The following is a 23,414-nucleotide window of genomic DNA, read 5'->3' as shown; positions in this document are numbered from 1 at the left end:
CCCTGGGTGGGCTCCTGCGGGCCGGATTTCCACACCCAGACGCAGCCTTTACCTTCATGCTCCAGGGGGCTTGGCCATTCTCGGGCAACTGAGGCCAGGAGTGTCGCCCCGGGGAGCTGGGCCCCTGTGGAGGGAGGGGCTGCTGACCCCGCCTGGCCCAGGCTGCAGGGCGCCCGCGGGGAGCACCGGGGAGCTGCAGGGCATCCAAGAAAGTGTGGGGCAGGCTGGGGTGCAGGGCAGGCTGGGGGGCCTGGGCAGACTGGGGTGCAGGGGGGCTAGGCAGGCTGGGGTGCCTGGGCACACTGGGTGCAGGCTGGGGTGCAGGGCAGGCTGGGGGGCTTGGGAAGACTGGGGTGCAGGGGGGGCCAGGCAGGTTGGGGTGCAGGGCAGGCTGGGGGGCCTGGGCACACTGGAGTGCAGGGGGGGCTAGGCAGGTTGGGGTGCAGGGCAGGCTGGGTGCAGGCTGGGTGCAGGCTGGGGTACAGGGCAGGCTGGGGGTCCTGGGCCGACTGGGGTGCTGGGGGGCTAGGCAGGCTGGGATGCAGGGCACACTGGGTGCAGGCTGCGGTGCAGGCTGGGGTACAGGCCAGGTTGGGGGTCTGCAGACCCGTGGGCTGCCCTCGGGGCACAGAGGAGAATCAGCAGGGTTAACTGCAGGGCCAGGGCTGAGGCGACAGCCGGGACAGCCCCTCCGCACGGGAACAGCACAGGGAGGGAGCGAGTCGTCTTGAAGGACACCCCTTATCGCCCATCAGCCCGGTGCCAAGCACGTCCTCCCAGGGCCAGCAAGGACGTTTTCTGTCTTGTAGGCAGAGGGAGGGCCGGGTCCGGGGTGTGTGCAGGGGTGGGGGCCACTCTTGGGGTCCAGGGTGCCCAGGGTTTAAGTGGACCTCGCAGGGGGCTCTGGCCGGGTGACAACGCCCAAGACGCAGAGCCCAGGCCTTGGTGGACCCCGGGGACTGGTGGATGGGACGGCTCCCTGGGGGTGGGGTCTGCGAAGACCCGGTCCCTCGGCCGGCCTCCCCCGGTCCCTTGTCTCCCCCCGGGGGGGCCGCACGCACACAGCGGTCTGACCTGGGCCCCCTGCAGGCAGGAGCTGCCCGGCGGCCGAGGGTGCGGGCAGGGCCCCAGGTCTGAGGGTCACTTGGCACGAGGCGGCCAGGCGGCGGCTGGGAGTGGGGCGGGCGGCCAGGGCAGCCCAGTGGGGTCCTGCTGCCGGCGACTCTCCCAACGGCTCCGCCAGGCTGACCTGGATCCGCAAACGCCGTGTGTGCGGGAGTCTGGGCCACGGGGGTCGGGGCTGGGGGGACCCCACGGAGTGCCCGGCCCCTCGGCGGCCTCGGCCTGGCAGGAGCGGAGGGAGGATCCCAGGCACAGGACCTCCCTGGTCACCGGGGGCTCTCGGTGGGTCTGGACCCTGCACCCCCCCCGCGGGGGACTGGCCACCCCACACCCGGATGACGCCTTGGGCTGTGGGGGGCCCATGAGGTGACAGCGGGGGCCAGGGACTCCCAGCTGCCGGCCACTCGGGGGCCCAGCCCGACAGGCCTCTCCATACCCTTCTGGGCTCCTGATAATCAGGAAAACAAGTTTAAGGAAACAAAAGGGCGACGCGGGGATCGATGCTCGGGAGCAGGGCCTGCCCCACCCACCGTCTGTCCGTCCGTCCTCCCAATGACCCACTTCAAGGAGCCCAAGGTCAAGGGTGACAGTGTGTTTCCCAGAAGCCCTGGGGCAGGTCTGCGGGGCCTGCGACCCGGGGCACCAGGCAGGACCCCTGTGGTATCACAGGGCACAGCGGCCACCGCAGGGGGGAGGCTGGGGTATGGGCTCCGCAGCCGCTCCCCGTCCAGCCAGTGTGAGCGGGTTTGGGGCGCCCCTGCCTCCTCCAGCAGCGGACGGGGGGACACCCTTTTGCTTCCCCGTCGTGGGCTAAGGGAGCCTGTGTCCCCAGCTGACCAGCCAGGCTCCGCGCCTCTGTGTCCGTCAGCCCGAGGACCGGCCCCATGGCGACCGCAGGCCTGCAGCTGCTCAGGCCACCCCAGGGCCCAGGCCTCGGTGCGGCGGGTCCGGGGGCCACGCGTGTCCATGGGTGGCAGGAGCTGTGCACTCTCGAGGCTTACCCCGGCGCCGTCAGGTTTAGATGCGGCGGCGTCCACCCCAGGCTGCAGGCGGGCAGCGCCGAGGGGCTGCTGTGTGTACACGCACATGCACACGCACATGCACACGCACATGCACACGCACATGCACACGCTTGCATGCACAGTCTGGGCAGGTGCCGGCCGAGGAGGTGTCAGCGGGGCAGCTCAGCTCCCGCACCGAAGTAGGTGCCCGGGCAGCGCCCGCCCACGTTGGGAGACAAGTCGGTCCCCATGGGGGGCGTCCAGCACGGTGTTCACAGAGCTTCCTGGGTGCGGGTGGCAGGCGGGGGCCCAAGTCCGAAACAGAGGGTCTTCGGGTCCCCACCTGCCCGTCCGGCCCCCCCCGCCCCCCGCACAGCGCGTGGTCTCTGCACGGGAGCCTCCGGTCCTTGGGCAGCTGTCCCCGGGTGTGCGGGGGCCCAGGGACAGCCGTCCACCTGACCCTCTGGACTCCCGGGCGGTGTTCCCGGGGCGGGGGGGGTCTGGGACTCGCTGCCAGGGGCTCCGGCGGGGCAGGGAGGACGGGGACAGACGCGCACTTTCCGGGCCCTGACGCAAGCAGTGGCGCGTTGGCAGATAAGTGCGGGCCAGGCTGGCGGGCTCCCAGCTCCGGCGGCCGCCCCCCGGCCCGGGCCCCTCTCAGCCCTGTGCTCACAGCTCGTCTTTGTGCCCCAATCTCACAGGCGTGGGGGTGGACGGGGCCTTGGCACGGCTGGACGCGGGACCCACGTGACAGCGGCCGCTCCGCCCGCCCGACGCCCCAAGGTCGCTGCCTCGCATAAAGGGGCCCGACGGGCCGGGCTGGAGGCAGAGCTCGGGGCCAGCAGCCTGCGGCCAGCAGCCCGGCTCTCCTCCCAGCTCGCACGCTCCGCCGCCGCCCGGACCCGCTGCCCGGGACCTGCTGCCGCCCGGGACCTGCTGCCCGGACCCGCTGCCGCCTGGACCCCCACCTCCCGGCACCCGCCGCCGGACCCGCACCCGCTCACGGGCCCTCCCACGGCGAAGCTGCTCGCTGTTCCTTTTTCCTATGCATATACTTCTTTGAGGGTCTGGCCTGAAGAGGTGTAAGGCATGGGAAAAGGGGGCAACGAGGTCCTCCTCGCGCCATGGAGCCGCCCGGGCCGCCGGGCGAGGTGGGTCCCAATTGCAGGACGAGGCTTTGGTGCGGCCCCGGGGGCTCTGGACGGGCGCTGGGCCCTGGCTGACCTTTGCCCGCCCCAGGGGTCAGGGAAGCTGCTGGGACAGGACGTGGGTGGGGGGCAGGCTGGGGGGCTGGGGCCGGGGTGGCTCCCCAGAGGCTGTGGGGGGGGGCGCTGGGTCAAGGCGATTCTTCGTGATCCTGTAACCGCGAGTGTCGTTCATGTTCTGATCAGAAATGTCAATAAAGCTAATTGTGTGGGAACCTAAATGTGATTGTTTTGATAACCGGTTTGAACCAAAGCCGCGTGGGTTGGTGCGGGGCTGTCTCCCAGCTGCCCGGGGGCGGGGGGGCGGGGGGGGCGGGCTCGGGGGAACTTAGGGAGGAGCGTGTGGACACGGACATGGGGCCCACATGGCTCCCGGCACAGCGGGGACAGCGCAGCGGCCTGGTGATGCGTCACGCGGCTGGGCGACCCCGGGGAAGGGCTGGGATCCGCCGACCGGGGTGGGGGCCCGCATCCCTGGAGCCTGGAGCCTGAGGTTCCCGTGTAGACAAATGGACAGGAGCTTCCACGGCGACTGTGGGGCCTTGGTCGGCGAGTCGCCCAGCAGACCGGCCCCTCGGGCCCCCGCACCCGGCGCCCCCTGACCTCCTTTGATGGCTCCTCCCCCCAGGGCTGCGGTGGGAGGGGGGGACGGGCTGCCCCAGGAGACCTCGGGTGTAGGCGCCACCCTGGGGCCCAGCACCAGTCAGTGCGGCCAGGAGAGCCGCTCCAGGGAGGGGGCGGGGGAGGGGCAGAGGCATCCCCGAGGCTGGAGTTAGCCGCAGCCACAGCGGGGACACCCTCGGAGTGTGGGGACGCCGTCCTGCGAGCAGTGGGGTGGGGGCCTCGCCCATGAGCCACACTGTGTCTTCCCTGGGGAGGGGGTTCCCAGTCATCCACGACCTGCACGGTGCGGGGGGAGGGTCCTGGGGGCTGCAGGGGGCGCCAGGGCCGCTGCATGGGGGCCTCACGCTGCCCCTCAGGCCACGGCTGCTGGAGGAAGGTGGGGTCCTGGGGACAGTCCTCCCTCTCGCCCGGGCGCCCCGGACTGGAACGTGTGCGGAGAATCGTGCCACAGGCCAGGAGCTGTGTGTTCTCACGGGTCGGGGTGCAGGGTCACTCCAGGTGCCCCGAAGCCGGGCCCGGCAGGGGCAGCGTGTGTTCAGCAAGCCCGTGACCTCCGCTCTGCTGGCAGGGCTGGGGGTGCCCCCCCCCCCGCTCACCGCCCGGGCCCTCGGCCTGTGGGCTGGGCCTGCACCCCCAGCCAGCGCCCCTGCAGCCCCGCGGCCTGGACACAGGCTCCACCCCTGGGACCCATGACCTGGCCCCGGGGCCACCTGGTGTTTCCGACGCGAGACCTGCAGGGAACCAGGCTGCTCCTGGCCGAGGCTTGACCCCCCAGGGAGGGAGGTGGGGGAGGCCTGTGGCGCCCGGCCCTTCGGACAAGTGACCTCCGAGGAGCCCCAGCTGGCGTCCACTATAAAGCCCCCGTTTTCTGTAAACTGGAATGTAGGTTTTTGGCAAAAAGACTATTTATCTCACAGGCTCCTGTGTCTGTGCTGGCCACAGCCGAGGGCGACTGCTGGTCATGAAGGCCACTCGGGTTACAGAGAGGAGGCCCAGGGGTGTCCGCTGCCCGGAAGTGAGCTGCTGCTTCAGCCGCGGGATGCCCAAGCTGCAGGGGGGCGGATCCCGAGAGCAGAGGGACCACGCAGAGGCACCTGGGGACATTTCCACGTTTGCACTCGAGGCTGTTAGCACGCAGCACGAGGAAGTGTCCAAATCTTTTTTATGATTTCATTTTTAGGTAAGCTCCCGCCCGCCGTGGGGCGCGAACTCACAGCCCCAAGATCAACAGTCTCAGCCTCCACCATCAGAGCGGGCCAGGCGCCCCCGCAGCTTTATTTTTTCCAACACTTTATATTGAATAAATTACTCTCCTATCACAGGCTACGAGCCCAACGTTTCAAAGTCCACTTTCGGCTTTGGGCTTTGTCCCCCGACCCCTCGTCGAGTCCTTAAACCGAGCCTGTAGTATCCAGGGAAGGAGCAGCTGGGTGGGGTGGGGGTTCCAGGTCCCGGCTGCCGAGGGGGTGCAGGGCTCGCAGGGTGGACGTCTCCCGGGGAGATGCGGGGCCCTGCATGCACCGCGCCGTGTGGACGGCAGGTCGGCCCTGCTCTGCTCCCGCTCCCGGCGGCCGCTGGGCTGTCACGCGTCCTCAGAAGGCATCCCCGGTCTGGGGCAGGGCACACAGGCCCCAGGGCGCCCTGGACAAGGCCAAGGCCGGGCCCAGCTCCTGGCCCCCCGGGTCCGGGAGGCAGCACGTGGGAGGCTGTCTGCTGCACGAGGCCCACACTAAGGCCACGGAGGCTCGATCCACCCGGCAGAGATCCCAGAAGGGGCCAGGAGGCTGCCCCAGAGCTGGAGGCCCCAGCGGGGGCGCCCAAGGACACAGCAGCCGCAGGCCACTGCGCAGGGCAGGGGGAGGAGGGCAGAAGGTCACTGGAGGGTGGAGCCCCCCGGGGAAGGGGCCGCTCAGCTGCGAGTCCTGCAGTTGGCGTTTGTGTTTCATCCGGCGATTCTGAAACCAGGTTTTTATCTGCGGGGAAACCTCCATCAGAGCAGGGGCGGGAACAGCCGCCCCCCACCAGGCCCGGCGCCCCTCACCTGCACCCCCGGGAGAGCCTCACCTGCACCCAAGAAACTCACCCGCACCCAGACAGCCTCGCCTGCATCCCCGGAGAGCCTGGCCGGCATCCCCATGAAACTCACCTGTACCTCGAGAGTCTCACCTGCACCCCTGGAGAGCCTCACCTGCAGCCCTGAGCCTTGCCTGCACCCCGAGAGCCTCGCCTACAGCCCCAAGCCTTGCTTGCACCCCAAGAGCCTTGCCTCCCCACCAAGAAACTCACCTGCACCCCCGGAGAGCCTCGTCTGCAGCCCCGAGAGCCTCACCTGCACCCCCGAGACCTCAGCTGCAGCCCCGAGACCTCACCTGCAGCCCCGAGAGCCTCACCTGCAGCTCTGACCCTCACCAGCACCCTGAGAGCCTTGCCTACATCACAAGAAACTCACCTGCACCCTTGGAGAGCCTTGCCTGCACCCCGAGAAACTCACCTGCAGCCCCGAGAGCCTCACCTGCACCCCCAAGCCTCGCCTGCAGCCTGAGAGCCTCACCTGCACCCTGAGCCTCGCCTGACCCCCGAGAACGTCACCTGCAGCCCTGACCCTCGCCTGCACCCCGAGAGCGTCGCCTGCAGCCCCGAGAACCTCACCTGCACCTCTGAGAGCCGCATGTCGCGGGCCAGGCGCCGGCGCTCCAGGGGGCCCAGGTAGCGGCGCTGCCGGAAGGCGCTCTCCAGGGTGCTGAGCTGCTCTGCGGTGAAGGCCGTGCGCACGCGGGGCACCCGCAGGCCGTCCCCGCCCCACCCTGAGGGAGGACGGAAATGCCATTAAACACCATCAGCCCAGCCGTCGGCCCACGCCACGCGGGATGGGGGGGCCCCAGCACCCAGTGTGTCAGGGCGCAGGCCCCTCCTCTGCCGGCTGGAGTGTGGGCTGGGGTCCGGGCGAGGAGGGCGCCTGGCGAACAGCTCTGCAGCCCCCCAGCAGTTTCACCCAGGACGGCGGTGCCCCCAGGCTGCCTGCCCCCAACGTGAAGCTCTGGCAAGTCTGTGTTAGTCCTTTTTTATTGATTTAAGGTTTACTTCCCTTGGGGGGCGGCCAGGGGGAGAGAGCACGTCCGGCAGACTCCCTGCTGAGCTTGGAGCCCGACCCCGGGAGACCCCGAGATCAGGACCTGGGCCGAAACCAAGAGTCAGACACTCAAGCAGTGTCCCCCCGCGCCCGTGTGTCCGCCGGGAGGTGGCGGGAAGCGCGAGCGCTGGCGTGCGGAGCTCGGCTGCCTGGTCGGGCCTCACCCGAATGCCAACGGGCTCTAGTTCTGGTGTGGGGGGAGCAGAGCTTACCAATGACTTTAACACTTCCCTGGAAGCAGGCAGGGGACCAGGGGAGCGACCCTTGCCTTGTAGGGGGCGGGGGCAGGGTGTAAGGAGTCGGGGCGCAGGGATGACTGGCTGGCTTTTGTTGGGGAGGGGGCACTGGTTGCAGAGAATAAATGTAGAATTTAACTTCATTGAAGTATAACATTTCCCCCTAAGATCAAACTCTTTCAAAAATGAACTTAACAGGGGCGCCTGCCTTTGGCTCAGATCGTGATCCCGGGATTGGGATCGAGTCCTGCATCGGGCTCCCTGCATGGAGCCTGCTTCTCCCTCTGCCTGGGTCTCATGAATAAATAAATAAATAAATCTTAAAAAAAATGAATTTAACAGATGACATCAATCCCACTTTTGATCACATAGGGCTTTTTTTTTTTTTTTAAGGATCCTATCCATATGTTCACGAGAGACACAGAGAGAGAGAGAGGCAGAGGCATAGGCAGAGGGAGAAGCAGGCTCCATGAGGGGAGCCTGATGTGGGACGCGATCCCGGGACTTTAGGATCACACCCTGGGCCAAAGGTGGTGCCAAACCCCTGAGCCACCCGGGCTGCCCTGACCACTCAGGGCTTTAAACCTAAAAGCAATGATTAGGTCACAAAGACCGAGAAATGCTCCGCAGCGAACAGCAAGGGGTCGGGGGGATGCCCTGCAGCCGAGGCCCGGAGCTCCCAGGTGCAGACAGCAGGGACCCCGAGGAGCCCCGGACCACCCCCCGCAGGGCCGCCGGTGCACCGCCAACGGGCCTGAGTCCCGAGGCCTGGGCGCCCAGTGGGTGGGCTCTGTGAGCTTCAGGACGTGCGTGTCCAGCCCCACAGCCGACCGCACGCTGGAAGCCCGGTTCCCCCGCGGCGCGAAATGACCGTGTCACGGCTCAGGGCCACACGCCAGCCCTTCCAGGACGTGGGAGGGGGAGCCCCAGGGGGCCTGAAGACAGGAGACCCCGCCCCCATGGCTTTGTAGTCCAGGCCTCCCCCCAACCCTCCCGGCTCCCATCTGGGAAGGGAGGCACCCCCGGCCCCAGCCTTACCAGCCGTGGGCGTCCCGGGCGCACACGCTTCTGAAGACTTGGCCTCCTCCACGCCCGCACCGTGCGGGGGTTCCCCGCTGCTGCACCCTCTGGCGGGAGCGGAGAGGCCCCCCCGAGGGGCTTCAGCGGGCCTGGAGGGCGGTGACGGCCCCCCGCGGCTGCTCTGGGAAAGCCAGTCCACCGAGCGGAAGCTGGACGGCCGGCGGCGGCTGGGCAGGGGAGGGGACGGAGACATGGCTGCTCACAGGACAGAGGGGGTGACGCACAGGGTCCCGCAGCACCGACGGCGGCTAAGGCACCAGGTCGTCCGCGCCTTGGCGTTTATAAGCTCCGGAGGAGGCGGGTGGGAGGCCGGCCTGCCCCGTAGCCCTCAGAGCCTCGCCCACCCCCAGATAAGTAGCACCTAATTGCCTTCGATTCAGAGGCACAAAGGAGGCCATTCACACCTCCCCCGGCTCCGAGATGTCTGCGGCGGGGCGGGGCGGAGCCCCCGCGGAGGCTGGTCACGTCCTTTCATCCCCCACCCCACCCCCACCGGGTGGCCTCTCCCAGCTGAGCACCCAAGCTGGAGGCTTGTCCTTCGGGGTGAGGAGCCACCTCCTCTCCAGCCCGCGGGGTCTGCGGTGCCAAAGGCGGCAGGTGTGCCCACCTGAGGGAGGGCATGCTTGAGGGAGGGGGAGCAGCAGTACTGGGGGGGGCTCCCAGAGCAGGTGCCACTGCCTCAGGCTGTCCTGTCCGGCGGGGGGAGGGACGTAGGGCAGGGTGGGTCTTGCTGCCCAGGGAGCACCCGCCGGCCCTTCCCTCTCAGACGGTACTCGGTACTCGGTGCCCCCCACCCCACCTCCACTCTGGAGCCTCAGAGCCGCCGGCAGTGGCTGGGGGGAGGGGTGTCTGCCCTCAGGAGTGCGGCCCGCCCTGCTGCTCCCGGACGACCCAGCGGGAGGGATGGAGCAGCCCGGTGCTGCCGAGAAGGGCCGCCCCACTGCCCAGCGGGGCCCAGAGCCGCCAGGGACGCGGCAGCCCGGGTTCAAGGCCTGTCCTCTCTCCGGGGACCCAGCCCCCCCCACCCCCGCTGCTGGCCACCACCTCTTTCTGCAGGATGGGACCGAGGGCCAGCGCCTTCTGTGTCCACGGTGACCCGGGGCAGCCCGGAGCCCCCACCCCCACGCCCGCCCCCTGGGTGTGGTGGCCCCAGCCCACCGGCCGACTCCTGGGGGCGCCGGCGCCAGCCTGGGCAGGGCCCCGGGATCAAAGGCCCCTACGGCCGGGCCCGGATTAACACCCCCGGCCGCCCTCGGCGGGCACAGCGGGAACGGCGGCGCTGACCCCGTCGGGAAGGGTCAGGGGGCCCGACGCCTCCGCGCCAGCGCAGTGATCCACCGGTGGCCGCGTCCCGGGCGGCGGTGCTGGCCTGGACGGAGAGGCCCCTGTTCTCAGATGCGGTCCTGCCCCTGGGGACCGAGGCCCAGCTGGTGGGGGCTGCACGGCTCTCGGACCGGGGATGGGGTCGGCACTGCAGACCCCCCACCCTGCGCGCGGCTCCAGGGGCGCCCTCCTGGTGGACACGACAGGTGCCGGGACTCTGCGTCCTGGTCCCACCTGCACCAACCTGTGAGGTGCAGGAAGCAGGGCGCACCTGGTCCTCCCCAGGGGTCCTGCGGCCCACACCCTCCCGGCCCGACCACGCGCCTCCGCACCGACCTCGTGCCTCCGCACCGCCCGGGCTGCTGGCCCTCGTCCCCCAGGGGTGGGGCTGGGCTTTGTGTCCCCTGGGGTGGGCCCTGCGTGGCTGCCGCCTTCCTCCGAGGCTCAGGACCCGACGCAGGGTGGCCTCAGCCCTGACCGCTGACCTGCCCCCGAATCCCACACCTGCTTGCAGCGGGGAGGGGCTCCCCAAGCGCACGCCCTGGGTCACTTGGAGGTCCTGGCCGCCCCGCCCCCCCCCCCCCCCCCCCCCCCGTGTTCCCTGGACGGGACCTTCCCGGGCCTCAGCCCGCCCCCTGGGCTCCATCCCGCCACCCTGGGCCAACCCAGATACATGGCCCAGGGAGGCCCGCCCCGCGCCAGGCCCCTCCTCCACGCCCACCCCAGGAAGGGACTGGGCCGCAGCCCTTCCGGCTCCCCCGTGGCTGCTCCCGCTGGAGAGAACCTGGTGTGAGTGTGCAGCTGGGGGGCTGGTTTCCAGGCTGCGGGTGATGGGGGCACCCAGCCTGCCCGCGCACTCCGTGGAGCAGGGGGTCCAGCCCAGGGCCCAGGGACACGGGGAGGGAGGCGCTAATCAGCAGGGAGTGCGGCCACTGCCCATCTTTCCGAGATCCCACATTTTGGGGAGGCGGGCAGGGTCCTACAAGGGCCGTATCAGAGCCAAGGGCACGGGGCGCCCACTTGCTGTCCTACGTGTGACATATGTGTGACTCGCTCTATGGGCAGAAAAGCCCCAGGGCCTGCATGTCGGGTGCGTCCATGCGGGAGGCCGGGAAGAGGACCAGGACGCAGCTGGGGACTCCGCGGGGCTTGCATGTGGCCCAGTCATGGGCCAGGAGGACATGAGCCTCACTGCGACAGAGCCACTGTTACACTGAAAGGAAAAGAAAAAAAAAAAAAAAGCTAGGGTTTCTCTAGATCTAGATCACAAATAATGGTTCTGGGAGACAGCAGCATGTGCATGTGCCCTGGGGGACGTCACGGGGACAAAGTGAGGGGCCGGCCCGCAGACGTCTGGAACACCCCCGTGGACCTGGTGTGGGATTCCAGATGCGCTCGAGTGACTTGTGACATCAGCATCCGGGGAGCTGGGAGGCTCACAGATGCTTCTTTCTCACGGGTCCAGAGGCGGGAGGGCCCAGATCAGGGGACCGGGGTGCAGGGGTTCCCGGGAGAGCCACCTCCCGGCCAGCGGACCGTCTCCCCTTAGCACCAATCCCGGTGGCTGGTGGCGAAGCTCAGGGCCTAAGCTCACCCCGGAGGCCCCACGTCCTAACACCATCACACTGGGGGGTAGTGGGGGGGGAAGGGTTTCAACACAGGAATTTGGGGACGCAAACATCCGGGGCATAATCCAGAGCAGGGTGGTTTCTGACCGGGCGCCCTCGCCGCAGGGCTGGTGAGGGAGGCCGAGGAGGACCCAGGGACGCAAAGTGGGCGCGTCGGTGGTGCAAACATGAGGAAGGAGTCGCAGACCCTGTGCAACCGGGAAGGAGGGCTCGGGCCTCGGCCCAACTGCGGGATGGGGGGGGGGGGACACGCCTGTTTTACCTCCCTAGAGTCATACGGAGGACGAACGTCCACCCAGATCTTGGGGATGTGTTCTTTGCAAAAATGGCAGGTCAGGGACACGGAGCCCTGCTGCTGTGACTGCGGAGGTCGGAGCCTGCCCCAGCGAGTCCCAGAGCAGCGGGGGTTTGAGAAGGTTCCCGCCACGGAAGCGCTTGTCACTGGAGCGTTACATGGGAGACTCTGCCCGCGTCTCTGCCTCTCTCTCTCTCTCTGTCTCTCATGAATAAATAAATCTTTTTTAAAAAAAAGCTAAGAAAATACCACGTGCTGGGGAGGACTCCGACACTGGAGGCGCTGCTGCTGGGAGCGTGAAATGGTGCAGCCCCGCGGACAACAGCATCAAGCTTCCTCAAAATATTAAAAACGGAATTACCAGCGGTCTCCCCTCCGAGTGCCCCCCAGGACCGGGGGCAGGGCTCCATCACACGCTGACAGGCGCCCGGGGGGGGGGACCCGAGTGTCCCGCACAGACGGACCCACGGAAGGAGGAGCACGGCAGCTCCGGCCACACGCCAAGCGTCTCAGCCGCAAGAGGAGGTCCGGACACGACCCGAGGGCACGAGGCCGAGGGAGAAGCCAGACGCGGAAGGACGCTCTGCGTGATGCCACGTGCATGAGGTCCCCGTGGGGGCACCTTCCCAGAGACGGGGGCGCAGGGGGCATGGAGGGCGGGGACAGAGCCTCAGCCTGGGGGTGGGGGCTGCACCGCAGGGAACGTGCTGGGCGATGCTGGACTGGATGCTTGATGGCTGAGATGGCAAGTTTTTTTTTTTTTTTTTTTTAAGATTTTATTTGTTTATTCATGAGAAACACACAGAGAGACAGAGACACAGGCCGAGGGAGAAGCAGGCTCCACGCAGGGAGCCCGACGCGGGACTCGATCCTGGGATCCTGCGATCCTGCCCTGGACTGAAGGTGGATGCTCAACCACTGAGCCCCCGAGGCGTCCCCCCAATTTTTTAATGTATATTTTAAAGCAAAAAAAATTAAAAGGTATGAATTTATTGTCCAAGGGCCCTTAGTGAGATGAGAGGGGCCCTACTCTGAGGAGTGGTCCTAGGAGACCCTGCTGGGGATCCCCCCCCGCCCCCGCGCTCGCAGTCAGGCCCAGGCAAAGATGTGCTCGTGCGGGGACGCCCTTCCCGCTGCAGCGTGTGCATGCCCCCCACCAGAGCCGACCCGGGACACCTGCACGCGACAGGCCCGCAAAGCAGGGTGAGGATGCGCTCACCCCGCTGACCCGCAAGGGAGCTGCGGGCCGACGGGAGGGCCGCAAGCAGGGGCTTGGAGTCTTAAAAGAGCGGAGCATCCGGCCGAGCCGCTGGGCTGAACCAGGGCGATGGGAACAGCCAAGACCCCTCCCCTCCCGGGCCTGAAGCACTGAGGATACCAGGCGAGGAACCTTGGGGTTCCCTCCTCCGCAGAAGGGGCTGGCGAGGGGGTTTGGGGCCCCCTATTGTCCCTACCGCTGGGGGGCTGGCAGATTTGCCCACCCTGGCTGTGACCTAGGAGGGTCTGGATGGCGAAGGGCCAGGATCGTGAAGCAGAGGAGCGTGTCTTGCACCAGGGGACTTCGTCACCTCTATGGTCGTGGTCTCACAGGCCCCCAGGACCTGCCATCGACACCGTGGAGAGGTGGAATCAGCTTTTGGGCTCAGAGAGACCACTCCTGCTCCCACCGGGGGCGTCTTCTGCTGACTCCTGAAAAGGACTTGGGGGAGGGGCTTGTAACCCACCCTAGGCCCACACCCACCCCAGAGCCCCAGGGACTGCAGGAACCTCGGAACACAGGCCTGCAGAACGCCCACCCCGTCACTGAGCTTTGTGGCCCGGGGCACCTGAGCGTCTGAACGGGCCCCTACTTGGGAATCTATTGTTATGTTGGGCAGGAGCCCCCGGCTACTTCCTTATCTCCCCAGGGCGGGAGCCGCTCTGGGACGGCCCTTCCGGATCCACCTGTGGAGGGTGGGGTCACAATTACTATTTGGAAAATGCTCCCAGGGCGGTTCTGGCCAAGTCTTCCCAGAACTGCAGGGGCCTGGTCCTCGACCTAAGTCCAAAGTCTCAGAGCCCCTGGCAGGGCCGCCTGGGCCCACCCAGAGCAACTACTTCCCCGGGGACTAAAGAAGCCCCTTCCCGGAGGTGCCTTAGCTCTCCTACCGCTCCTTAGGCTTGCCTGGGGCAGCACTGGGAGGGGACCCGCCCACAGGGTCGGGCTGGGAGGTCACTGTCACTCCCACCCCCTCCCAGCGTCCTGCTCAGCAGGGCTCCCGGGAAGGCAGAGGCTGGTCTGAGCTGCTGTGCAACGCCCTGGAACCCAGGGTGTGGGAGACCTGGGGTTCCAAGGACCCCAACCTACCTGCCAGCAGCCCCGCACACCCCTGGGTCCTCCCTGGGTCTGGCTCCGCAGGCCCCACCAGCACATTCGCAGAACGAGGTCGGGAATAAACAATCTCTTTATTGAACTACCTAGACTGAGAGTAGGGGAGGGCGGCGGGACCGGGTCGCAGGAGACGCGCCCCTACCGGGGACCGGCAGGGCAGGCGGGCCTCACTCCCGCAGGTCGGCCAGGATGCCTCGCTCCGAGGCCGCGGCGCTGCCCAAGATGAAGCCCACGGCCAGGGACACCGTCTGGTCGAAGGAGCCGCGCAGCTGCTCCACGTGCTGGTTCAGGGTCAGCAGCTGGTCGCGCAGGGGGCCCAGGATGGCCACGATGTCGCCCAGGTGCCCCAGGGTCTGCAGCAGGGCGGTGTTCAGCGACGGGGACGCGGCCTGCGGGGGCACGTGGTGCTCGGGGCGCCGGGGCGGAGACTCGGGGTCCTCCCGGTCCAGGGACGGCGGCGGCGGCGAGCCCGGGGCGCGGAACGCTGCGTTGTCCTCGTGGCGGCCGGGCGCGGAGGCGGCGGCGAGCAGCGGCGGGGAGCCCGGGGCGCGGGGCGCGTCTGCAGACTTGGGCGGGGTCGGGCTGAACCTGAGCCTCCAGGCGGACTCTGCGTCGGGGTCGCGGGCGTCGGGGTCGCGGGCGGAGGGCGGCGGCAGGACGTCTGCAAGGCGGCGGGGGCGGCGGGCCGGGCTCAGAAGGGCCCTGCCCCCCGCCTCTACCCCCCATCCTGTCCCCTCCCGACTCCTGCGCCCCAGGACCACCCCCGCTTCAGACCCGGGCCCCTGACCCCCACCCCTACCGCCCCCCCCCGTCCCCTCCGGCCCCTGCGCCCCAGCTCCCCGGGCCCTGACCCCACCCTACGCCCTCCGTCCCCTCCGGCCCCTGCGCCCCAGCTCCCCGGGCCCTGACCCCCACCCGTCCCCTCGGCCCCTGCGCCCCAGCTCCCCGGGCCCCTGACCCCCACCCGTCCCCTCGGCCCCTGCGCCCCAGCTCCCGGGCCCTGACCCCCACCCCTACCGCCCCCCCCCGTCTCCTCCCGGCCCCTGCGCCCCAGCTCCCGGGCCCCTGACCCCCACCCGTCCCTCGGCCCCTGCGCCCCAGCCCGGGCCCTGACCCCACCGCCCTCGGCCCTGCGCTCCAGCTCCCGGGCCCTGACCCCCACCCCTACCGCCCCCCCCCCGTCCCCTCCCGGCCCCTGCGCCCCAGCTCCCCGGGCCCTGACCCCCACCCCTACCGCCCCCCCCGTCCCCTCCCGGCCCCTGCGCCCCAGCTCCCGGGCCCTGACCCCCACCCCTACCGCCCTCCCGTCCCCTCCCGGCCCCTGCGCCCCAGCTCCCCGGGCCCCTGACCCCCACCCGTCCCCTCGGCCCCTGCGCCCCAGCTCCCCGGGCCCTGACCCCCACCCCTACCGCCCCCCCCCCCGTCTCCTCCCGGCCCCTGCGCCCCAGCTCCCCGGGCCCCTGACCCCACCCGTCCCCTCGGCCCCTGCGCCCCAGCTCCCGGGCCCTGACCCCACGCCTGCCCTCGCAGCCCCGGCCCTGACCCCCACCCTACCGCCCCCCCCCCCCCGTCCCCTCCCGGCCCCTGCGCCCCAGCTCCCCGGGCCCTGACCCCCACCCCTACCGCCCCCCCCCCCCCGTCCCCTCCCGGCCCCTGCGCCCCAGCTCCCCGGGCCCTGACCCCCACCCCTACCGCCCCCCCCTCCCCTCCCGGCCCCTGCGCCCCAGCTCCCCGGGCCCTGACCCCCACCCCTACCGCCCCCCCGTCCCCTCCGGCCCCTGCGCCCCAGCTCCCCGGGCCCTGACCCCACCGTCCCTCAGCCCCTCCCAGCTCCCGGCCTGACCCCACCCTACCGCCCCACCGTCCCCTCGGCCCTGCGCCCCAGCTCCCCGGGCCCTGACCCCACCCTACGCCCCCCGTCCCCTCCGGCCCCTGCGCCCCAGCTCCCCGGGCCCTGACCCCCACCCCTACCGCCCCCCCCCGTCCCCTCCCGGCCCCTGCGCCCCAGCTCCCCGGGCCCCTGACCCCCACCCGTCCCCTCGGCCCCTGCGCCCCAGCTCCCCGGGCCCTGACCCCCACCCCTACCGCCCCCCCCCGTCCCCTCCCGGGCCCCGCCCCCCTTACCTGGCTCGGGGGCCGGCCGACGTCCGCGCGGGGGGCGCCCGGGCCCCGGGGAGCGGCGGCGGCCGCGGGGGTGCCCGTTCTCGCCCAGCAGCCCCATGAGCTCGCGGATCTGCGCGTCGAAGGGCCCGGGCGGCTGGCCGTGCGCGTCGCGGAGCTTGTCCTTGAGGAACTTGTAGCGGCGGCGGCACTGCGCGGGGGTGCGGCGCACCTGCTGGCGGGCCAGCGCGGCCGACACGCGGCGGTAGGTGGGCAGCGCCCGGCGGCGGTCGAGCAGCAGCGCGCGCCACACGGACGGCTGCAGGAGCGTGCCCAGCAGCAGCTCCGTCTCGCGGGCGCTCCAGGGCGTGCGCTGCGCCGAGCCCGGGGACACGGGCGAGCCGCGGAGGCCGGGGGACGCGGGGGCGCGGGGGCGCGGGGGCGCGGGGGCGCGGGGGCCGCCAGCGCGCCGGGCGAGGCGGGCCGTCGGGGCGGGGTCCGCGGCTCGGGGTCCGGGCTGTCCGGCGGGCCCGGCGCGGGGAGGGCGGGCGGGGGCGGCCGGCGCGGCCGGAGCAGCATCCCGGGGCCGGGCCGGGGCCGGGGCCGGCGTCGGGGCCGGCGTCGGGGGCCCGAGCGAGGCCGCGCACACGCGCTCGGACGGTGCGAGCGAGCGGGAGACGGAGCGGGAGCCGCAGCTGGAGCCGCAGGTCTACGCCGCCCGCCCCCGCGCGCCCCCGCGCGCCCCGCCCCGCCCCGCCCCCCGCCGACTCGCGCCGGGGCCGCGCGGCCCCGACCTGGAACCACCTGCGGGGCGCGGCGGTCGCGCTTCTCAGGCTCTCGCGCGCAGGGGCCCCGGGGCGCAGCGGCGACTCGCTTTTACGCATGTGCGGGCCCCGCCACCGCCCCGCACCCCGAGCCCTGGAACGTTCCACCCCAGGAGGCGCCCCCGCCCCGCCCCGCCCCGCCCCGCGGCCTTAGCTGCGACCTCCCGCGGCCGGAGGCGGCGTGTGCGGCCCCGCCCCCACCTGCGGGGGTGCGAGCGCGGTGCGCGTGCGCGGGGTGGGGCCGCCTGCGCCCCTGCGGCCCGCGAGGGCAGGGCCTGCCCGGGGCCCGCGGGCGGGGCTCACTCTCCGCAGAAAACCGGGTTATTAGAGAGTCTCCGCAGCCCACGTCAGGCCTAAGAATGTCGAGCATCCCTGGGGGCGATGCGGAATAAGCCAACGGTGCTGCCACCAAGCACCAGTGACTCGTTGCAGTCGACGTTATTCTAGAGGTTTAGCCAGAGCAATAAGACAAGAAAAAGGAAAGAGGCTCATGAAGGCCGGAAAGAAACAAGTAAAGCCACGGACATTTGCAGCTGACGCGATTACAAATAGGGAGCGTACAAAATAATCTGCGAGGACGTTATTGGAATTGAACGGATTTAGCAAGGTCGTCGCGTACAACGAGAAACAACAGAAATCCATCCTGTTTCTGTGCACCAGCTCTGGTAGTTTTAACGGTTTTTTATTTGGGATAGTTTTAGGCTTACAGCCAGGTGGCAGGGAAGACACTGGCGTCCCCATGCTTCCCCTCAGGTGAGCGGCCGGCAACTCTGTCCCAGGTGAGAAATTCTCGGTGGCCCAACGCCATGGGCTGAGCCGCAGTCTGGGTCTTACCAGGTTTCCCGCAGATGCGTCTTTGCCGTCCCCAGACCCGGTCCCGCATCCTGCCCTGCCTCCCCTACTCCTCGGGACCCTGGCAGCTTCTTACTCTTGTTTTCCACGTTCCTGACGCGTGGAGGAGCCTCTCGGGCGTTCTGTGGGTGCCCCTGTACTTGGGTCTGCCGGGCGCCTTCTCATGATTAGCCTGGGGTTAAGGGTTTTCAGAGGAAGACAGAGAAGTGAATGTGGCGCCTGCCAGGTCTCTGTGTCCCCTCCCTGCCCTGCGGGGGGCCGGGCATCCATGCACCCCACCCTCGTGGGTAAACCAGGCCACGCCCGGGGCACCGACACGTGCTGCTTGGGGTTCTTCCGGAATTGTTCCTGTTCGGTGACTCAGGGGTGCTCTCTGGTTGCAGGGTGCAGGCCCACGCATGATGTGTAGAGGTCGAGGATACCAGTCTTCCCCTTTCCCTCTCCTCCTGTGTCCTTCTGACGTGCTCTACCCCCCGCCCCCCACACTTCCTGGTTTTGCGGTGTGACCAGAAACTTCTGCTCATCTTGTACTTGACCAATTCCAGCCCTAGAATCAGCCATTCAGTCATTTCTCCAAAAATCTGTGCTTCCTTTTTTTCCAGAGGATGGTATCTGGGTATAGGGTGTACTGATGCTCCTGGGGTGTCACTGCTTCCAGGCCACAGTTTGTCGTGAGGAGTAGTTTGTCCCTCAGGGTATGTTTGGTGGCGTCTGGAGATGCTGGCTGTCACACGTGGGGGTGCTGCTGGCACCCGGGGGGTGCAGACCAGAGGTGCTGGGAACCCCCCGCCCCACGGTGCCCGGCACGGCCCACGGCAGAGATGGTCCACTCAGAACACCAGGGGGGCTGTGACAGGCCTGCGCTGGCACGGGGGGGGGGGAGGCGGTGGGGACGCCGACCCACAGGTCCACACACACTGTGCCTCTCCACTGGCTTCTCGGCCACATCTTTCTTTGACAGCAGGAGGCCTGGCTCCCTTATCTGTGATTTCCTTCTCCATCCGTGAGCCTTCGTGTGTAAGGGAAGCGGCTGTAGGATGGCGCATGGGGACGCTGGTGAGACTGGACTGCAGGCCTTACGTGGTCTTTGGCCCCGTCCTTTCCCTTCTAAGCACCGCTTCCCACGGTGCCTTAGGTCAGCCCCCAAAGGGGTGGGAGGTGGGTGAGGAGACGGGCAGGCCCACGCGCGGCGACCCCTGGGAAGCCCCGGTGCTCATAGAACAAGCCCCGAACGGCAAGGGCGGCCAGAGGACAGCCCCAGAGTGCCCCTGCCTGCAGGGCAGTCCAGGAAGGCCGGCCTGGACCCATCCACCGGGAGCCGGGAGCCCATCCACCCCACGGCACACAGGACACCGAGCTGTTCGGTGCAGCGTAACCCAGCGCCCTGAGTAGTGGCTGGAGCTGGCGATTCTGGGGTTGGAGCCGGGCCTTCCCTCCTGACGGGGCGCCGTGCCCTGGGGCCTGGCTGCGTGGGGCTCTGCAGGCCTTCAGTGGGCCTGTGCCGGTGTCCCCGCGGCTCCTGGGCTGTCCGGCCGGCGCCGCTCCCTGCAGGTCCGCTCGGCCCACTCGGGACCACCAGACGCTTGCTCCAGCCTGGGTGGTCTGGCTGGTGTGGGAGGGGACTGCCCTGGTGGGGGTACCTGGAAGCCTGGCTGAGGGGGCACTCAGCGGTCACCTAGAGGACAACCTGGTGATTTGCTTGGGCCCGGTGCAGAGGAGCTCCTCAGGGTCCTCATGGCCTTGCTCGAGTCTCCGGGAGCAAGAGATACCGGGCTGCAGGGATTTTAAGGTGGGTGAGGACCGGACCCACCCCTCCACCCAGGGCTGGGACGCGGGATCCACCTAGTGGTGGCAGCTGCTGCCCACGGTGCCCTTGTTCTTTGGGGCCCCCTGCCACGTGGAGGGCTTCCCCGGGGGCTCCTGCCGAAGGTGCCACATCACGTCCCCCAATCCTCTGTGCCCACGGCCTCCCCCAACCCTAAGCTCTTCCCCCAGGACCCTTCCCAGTGGCCGGAAGCCGGCCCTGCCCCCGATGGAGGATGGAGGAGGAGGAGGAAGAGGAAGAGGAGCCGTCATCCCGCCCCTAGGCTCCGGTGGGCTGAGCTCGCTGCCGCCCGCGGACCGTGGTGGAGTCACCTTGGGGCCTTAGGACGGCAGTCTCGGGGGCTCCGCGATTTCAGGCAGTTTGCCCTGGAGTGACGGGGTTTGCTTCTGGGGGCCCTGAACTGAATGGATCGGCAGACCTGGCCCGTCTCTGTGCCTCCCAAGGACACGGCTGTGGCCGGTATTCCGCATCCCCTGGTGCCGTCAGGAGCACCCCTGAGGAGCCCACCCTGACCCCCCAGGGCAAGTGTCACTTGGGAGACAGACAAAAAAAGGCGTCTGAAGCCGTGTCCGTAGAAATGGTTTTATTTAGAAATCTGTGCCAGTGACATTCGGGTGACATGCAGACAGTCGTGCTTAAGCCGAAAGCCCGGTCGCTTCCCGCGAAGAAATCGTTACGACTGGAATGTGTCTCGGCGCCAGGCGCTAACTCAGGCTCGGGGACTCCGCCGCTGCAACCTCGGAATCTGAACGTCAGCGTTGATTAGTGGAACGGGGTCCTCGTGGAAGGCCAGAAGCCCCGCCTCCGCGTGGCGGGGTACCGAGTCCTCCGCGTCCTGGAAGTAAGTCTCCGATGAATTTATGTGGGAAACACATGTTGACGTTACAAACTCAGCATTTTATTGCAAATAGCCACTTTCCCAGAATCCCACTGGCTGGTTGTCGTAAGAATCCGTGATTCTGAGGTGAGGACAGCCCTGGGTCTCCCGGCGATTTGCCACCGAAGGACGTTGGCACCTGCGATGGTGTCGGGGCTCGGACCACACTTCCGTGCCTGCACGCCTGGCCCAGGGGGCCTTCTCGCTGCTGAGCGGCCCCCAGCACCGGCCGGAAACGGAGCCCCGGGAAGAGCCTGGCACCATCCGGGCAGCAACCGTCCTCTGTCCTCGGCTCTGACAAAGCTCTAGTGAAGGCAAGCGGCAGGAGCCTGGGCACAGGCGTGTGCAGCGCATGCACGGCTGCGGAAGGCAGGTGGGCACGGGCCCCAGGCCACCGGAGGGGCTGCCCTGGAGCTGCTGTCCGTGTGCTTTGCGAGGAAGCAGAGCCTGGCGGGCCTCCCCGGGAGCTGTCGTAGGTGGTGGGGTTGGCAAGGGTGGAGGGCGCGAGGGGCCGCGGGCACTTGGCCGCCAGCGTGGAGCTGTGAGGTGCTCACCAGCAGCAGGAGGCTGGGCTGGGACCGAGACCCCATTGGGCCTGTTGGGGCAGCGGCTGCAAAACTCAGGCACCCCTGCTTAGGCTGGAACAGGGGTGAGCTGAGCTGCACCCCTAGGAGGAGGTCTGCAAGGAGGGTCGGGGGAAGCGGGGCATGTGGGGGTGAAGTGTGGGGTGTGAGGGGAGGTCTGGAAGAGTGTGGGAGGAGATCTGGGGGGCCTGAGTGGAAGGGAGGGGGAGGCCTGGGGGGGAGGCCAGATGGATGGGAGGGGGCGGTTGGGGTCTGGGGGGAGGTCTGGAGGGTGGGGGGTAGGAGGTGAGGGGTGGGGGTTGAAGGGGGAGAGGGGTGGGGGTGAGGTCTGGGGGGTGGGAGGAAGTCTGAGGGGCCTGAGTGGAAGGGAAGGGGAGGCCTGGCGGGGAGGCCAGATGGATGGAAGGGGGTGGTTGGGGTCTGGGGGAGGTCTGGAGGGTGGGGAGTAAGGGGTGAGGTGAGGGGTAGGAGGGGAGAGTGTGTGGAGAGGTCTGGAGGGCGGGGGTGAGGGAGGGGGCCGGGGGAGACTTGGGTGGAAGCGGGGGACGGGTCTGGGTGGAAGGGAGCGGGAGGCCTGGGCAGGGGAGTCTGGACCCGGTTAGGGGCTTGGGCCACTGGGAAGCCTCGGGCCCGTGGACGGCTCGGAAACCCCTGGAACCTGGGTTGGCATGGGGGTCAGAGGTCATCTTGGTCCTTGGTTGCTGGGCAGACGGAAGCCAGACTCCTGGAAACAGTGCTCTGAGTCGGGGGGTGGGTGGGGTCTGGGGGATCCCTGGAGCTGGGTGGGAGCGGTTCATCTCTAGAAGTGTGGGTGCGTATACGGCTCCTGGGGGGTTCACTTACTCTATTATTGTTTTAATTTGTAAATACAGTTTTACCCGAGCAGGAAGAGCCCGCCTCCGCGGGAGCCCGTCCCCTCCGGGCCCTGGACCTCCACCTCCCGGGGCCCCGGGGCGCGCCCCGCCGCCCAGCCTGAGCCCCGTGTGAAGCAGCAGGTGCAGCGCCGCTCGCCTGGCCGGGCCGCGGGGCTCCTCTCCCGGCCCCCCGCCCCCCGCGCTGCAGTTCTCGCCTCGGGGGCCCCCTCCCCCCGCTACTGAAACGTGGCCTTCATTCTGCGCAGCTTGTCCTGGATCTTCCGCGAGTGCTTCTCGCTGCTCATGTGGTGGAGGGCGGCCCTGCTGTCGGCCGCTAACACGGAGACGTCGGCCCCGCTGAAGCGGGCGATCCTCTGCTTGAGGTAGGACTGCAGCTTGGGGTCGGGGGCGAACGTGTAGGGGTTCTCCTGGAACGCGTGCACCTGGCTCACCACCTTGGCGATGTTCCTGCGTCGGGGACAAGACGTGCGCGTCGGTGTGCACGAGCTGGGCCTGTGAACTCCCCGCGTGTCCTGGGAGGCCGCGAACCGGACCGCGTCCAGCGGCAGCTCGGGGCGCCCTCCGCGCTCACGCTCGGGGCCGGAGCCCACGCCAGCCTCGGCCCGCCTGCCCTGCCGTCCGTCCCTGGTCCGTCGGTCCATCCAGCCACTTCCAGCGCATGAACACTGCAAGTCTGTGTTGCGCCTGGTCGGTGCTCAGGGGTCCAGCAAGGACACCCCCAGGGCCAGCCCCTGAGGGTCCCCAGAGGAGGTCCCTGGGGCAGACGCACGCGGGGTCACCCCAGGGCTGTGCTCAGGGACGTGATGTGGCTCAGGAGCCGCCACCACGGGATCATCTACGCCCCGGGAACTGGCCACCGCCGGGTCCCAGGGCTCCCTTCCCCGGAGCGCTGTGACCCGCACGCCCCGGGCGTCGTCCGGGACACGGGGAGCAGGAAGCAGAAGTCGGGACTAATGCCCGGGGAGGCTGCGGGCCTTACAGAGGTTCCCACCCCGGTGGCGGATGAGGGAAGGCGGGGCCAGAACGAAGCGTGCACTTTTGGTTGTTAAAACACAAACGTGCGGGGCGCCCGGGGGGCTCAGTCTGACTCCGGTCGCGGTCCCCGGATCCTGAGATCGAGCCCCGCGTGGGGCTCCATGCGGGGCGTGGAGCCTGCTCGGGGGTGTCCCTGTCCCTCTGCCCCACCCCACCGCCCATCTGTCTCTCCCTCTAAAATCTAAAGAACATAAGTTGAAGACAAACACGCGTGCACATCGGACGTAAAGCAAGGCAAGGGGCGTCGTCGTCAGAGCCCGCCCCGCCGCCTCTGGACTGTGGCCTTCCCTCCAGCCGCTGCGTTGTGTCGCCGGCGCGGACCGCGCGCTGTGCTGCGTGTCAGACAACCGTCAAGCTGGTGACCGGGGAGGGGGGCGCCGCGGGGCTCTGGGCCCCCTGGGCCGTGCCTGCCGAGGCCTGCCCTGCC

At 69.0% G+C, this 23,414-nt stretch overlaps 3 protein-coding genes across 3 annotated transcripts in view; all 3 read right to left on the bottom strand.

Annotated features, from left to right (window-relative positions):
* Positions 1–5,544: 5,544 nt before the first annotated feature.
* Positions 5,545–8,591, bottom strand: VENTX (VENT homeobox). The gene is made up of 3 exons (XM_055345761.1): positions 8,357–8,591; positions 6,602–6,756; positions 5,545–5,925 (listed from the first exon to the last, which is right to left on the bottom strand). Exons 1-3 carry the CDS (start codon positions 8,589–8,591, stop codon positions 5,545–5,547), a joined length of 771 nt encoding a protein of 256 aa, XP_055201736.1.
* Positions 8,592–14,182: 5,591 nt separating this feature from the next.
* Positions 14,183–16,694, bottom strand: UTF1 (undifferentiated embryonic cell transcription factor 1). Its single transcript, XM_055346319.1, has 3 exons — positions 16,588–16,694; positions 16,140–16,549; positions 14,183–14,676 (listed from the first exon to the last, which is right to left on the bottom strand). The coding sequence occupies exons 1-3, from the start codon at positions 16,692–16,694 to the stop codon at positions 14,183–14,185; spliced, it is 1,011 nt and encodes a 336-aa protein (XP_055202294.1).
* Positions 16,695–22,167: 5,473 nt separating this feature from the next.
* The window catches only part of KNDC1 (kinase non-catalytic C-lobe domain containing 1), a 50,525-nt gene continuing 49,278 nt past the window's right edge, over positions 22,168–23,414 (bottom strand). Inside the window, exon 30 of the mRNA XM_055345760.1 lies at positions 22,168–22,399. Coding sequence (XP_055201735.1) covers positions 22,168–22,399 — 232 coding nt within the window. The remainder of the gene's footprint in view (positions 22,400–23,414) is intronic.

This window comes from Nyctereutes procyonoides, unplaced genomic scaffold, assembly GCF_905146905.1.
Source record: "Nyctereutes procyonoides isolate TBG_1078 unplaced genomic scaffold, NYPRO_anot_genome, whole genome shotgun sequence".
NCBI classification, from domain to species: Eukaryota; Metazoa; Chordata; class Mammalia; order Carnivora; family Canidae; genus Nyctereutes; species Nyctereutes procyonoides.
The sequence above is the reverse complement of the archived record's forward strand: the minus strand, read 5'-3'. Positions and strand labels throughout refer to the sequence as shown.

Excerpts from the sequence above, each read along its gene's own strand:
- UTF1 (XM_055346319.1), bottom strand. The coding sequence starts at position 16,694 with ATGCTGCTCCGGCCGCGCCGGCCGCCCCCGCCCGCCCTCCCCGCGCCG. Across the intron at positions 16,550-16,587 it reads CCCCGACGGCCCGCCTCGCC|CCCCCGCGCCCCCGCGTCCC; the intron begins CGGCGCGCTGGC and ends CGCGCCCCCGCG. Across the intron at positions 14,677-16,139 it reads TCGGCCGGCCCCCGAGCCAG|ACGTCCTGCCGCCGCCCTCC; the intron begins GTAAGGGGGGCG and ends GCCGCCTTGCAG.
- VENTX (XM_055345761.1), bottom strand. The coding sequence starts at position 8,591 with ATGTCTCCGTCCCCTCCCCTGCCCAGCCGCCGCCGGCCGTCCAGCTTC. Across the intron at positions 6,757-8,356 it reads GCCCGGGACGCCCACGGCTG|GGTGGGGCGGGGACGGCCTG; the intron begins GTAAGGCTGGGG and ends GTCCTCCCTCAG. Across the intron at positions 5,926-6,601 it reads TGCGGCTCTCAGAGGTGCAG|ATAAAAACCTGGTTTCAGAA; the intron begins GTGAGGTTCTCG and ends GTTTCCCCGCAG.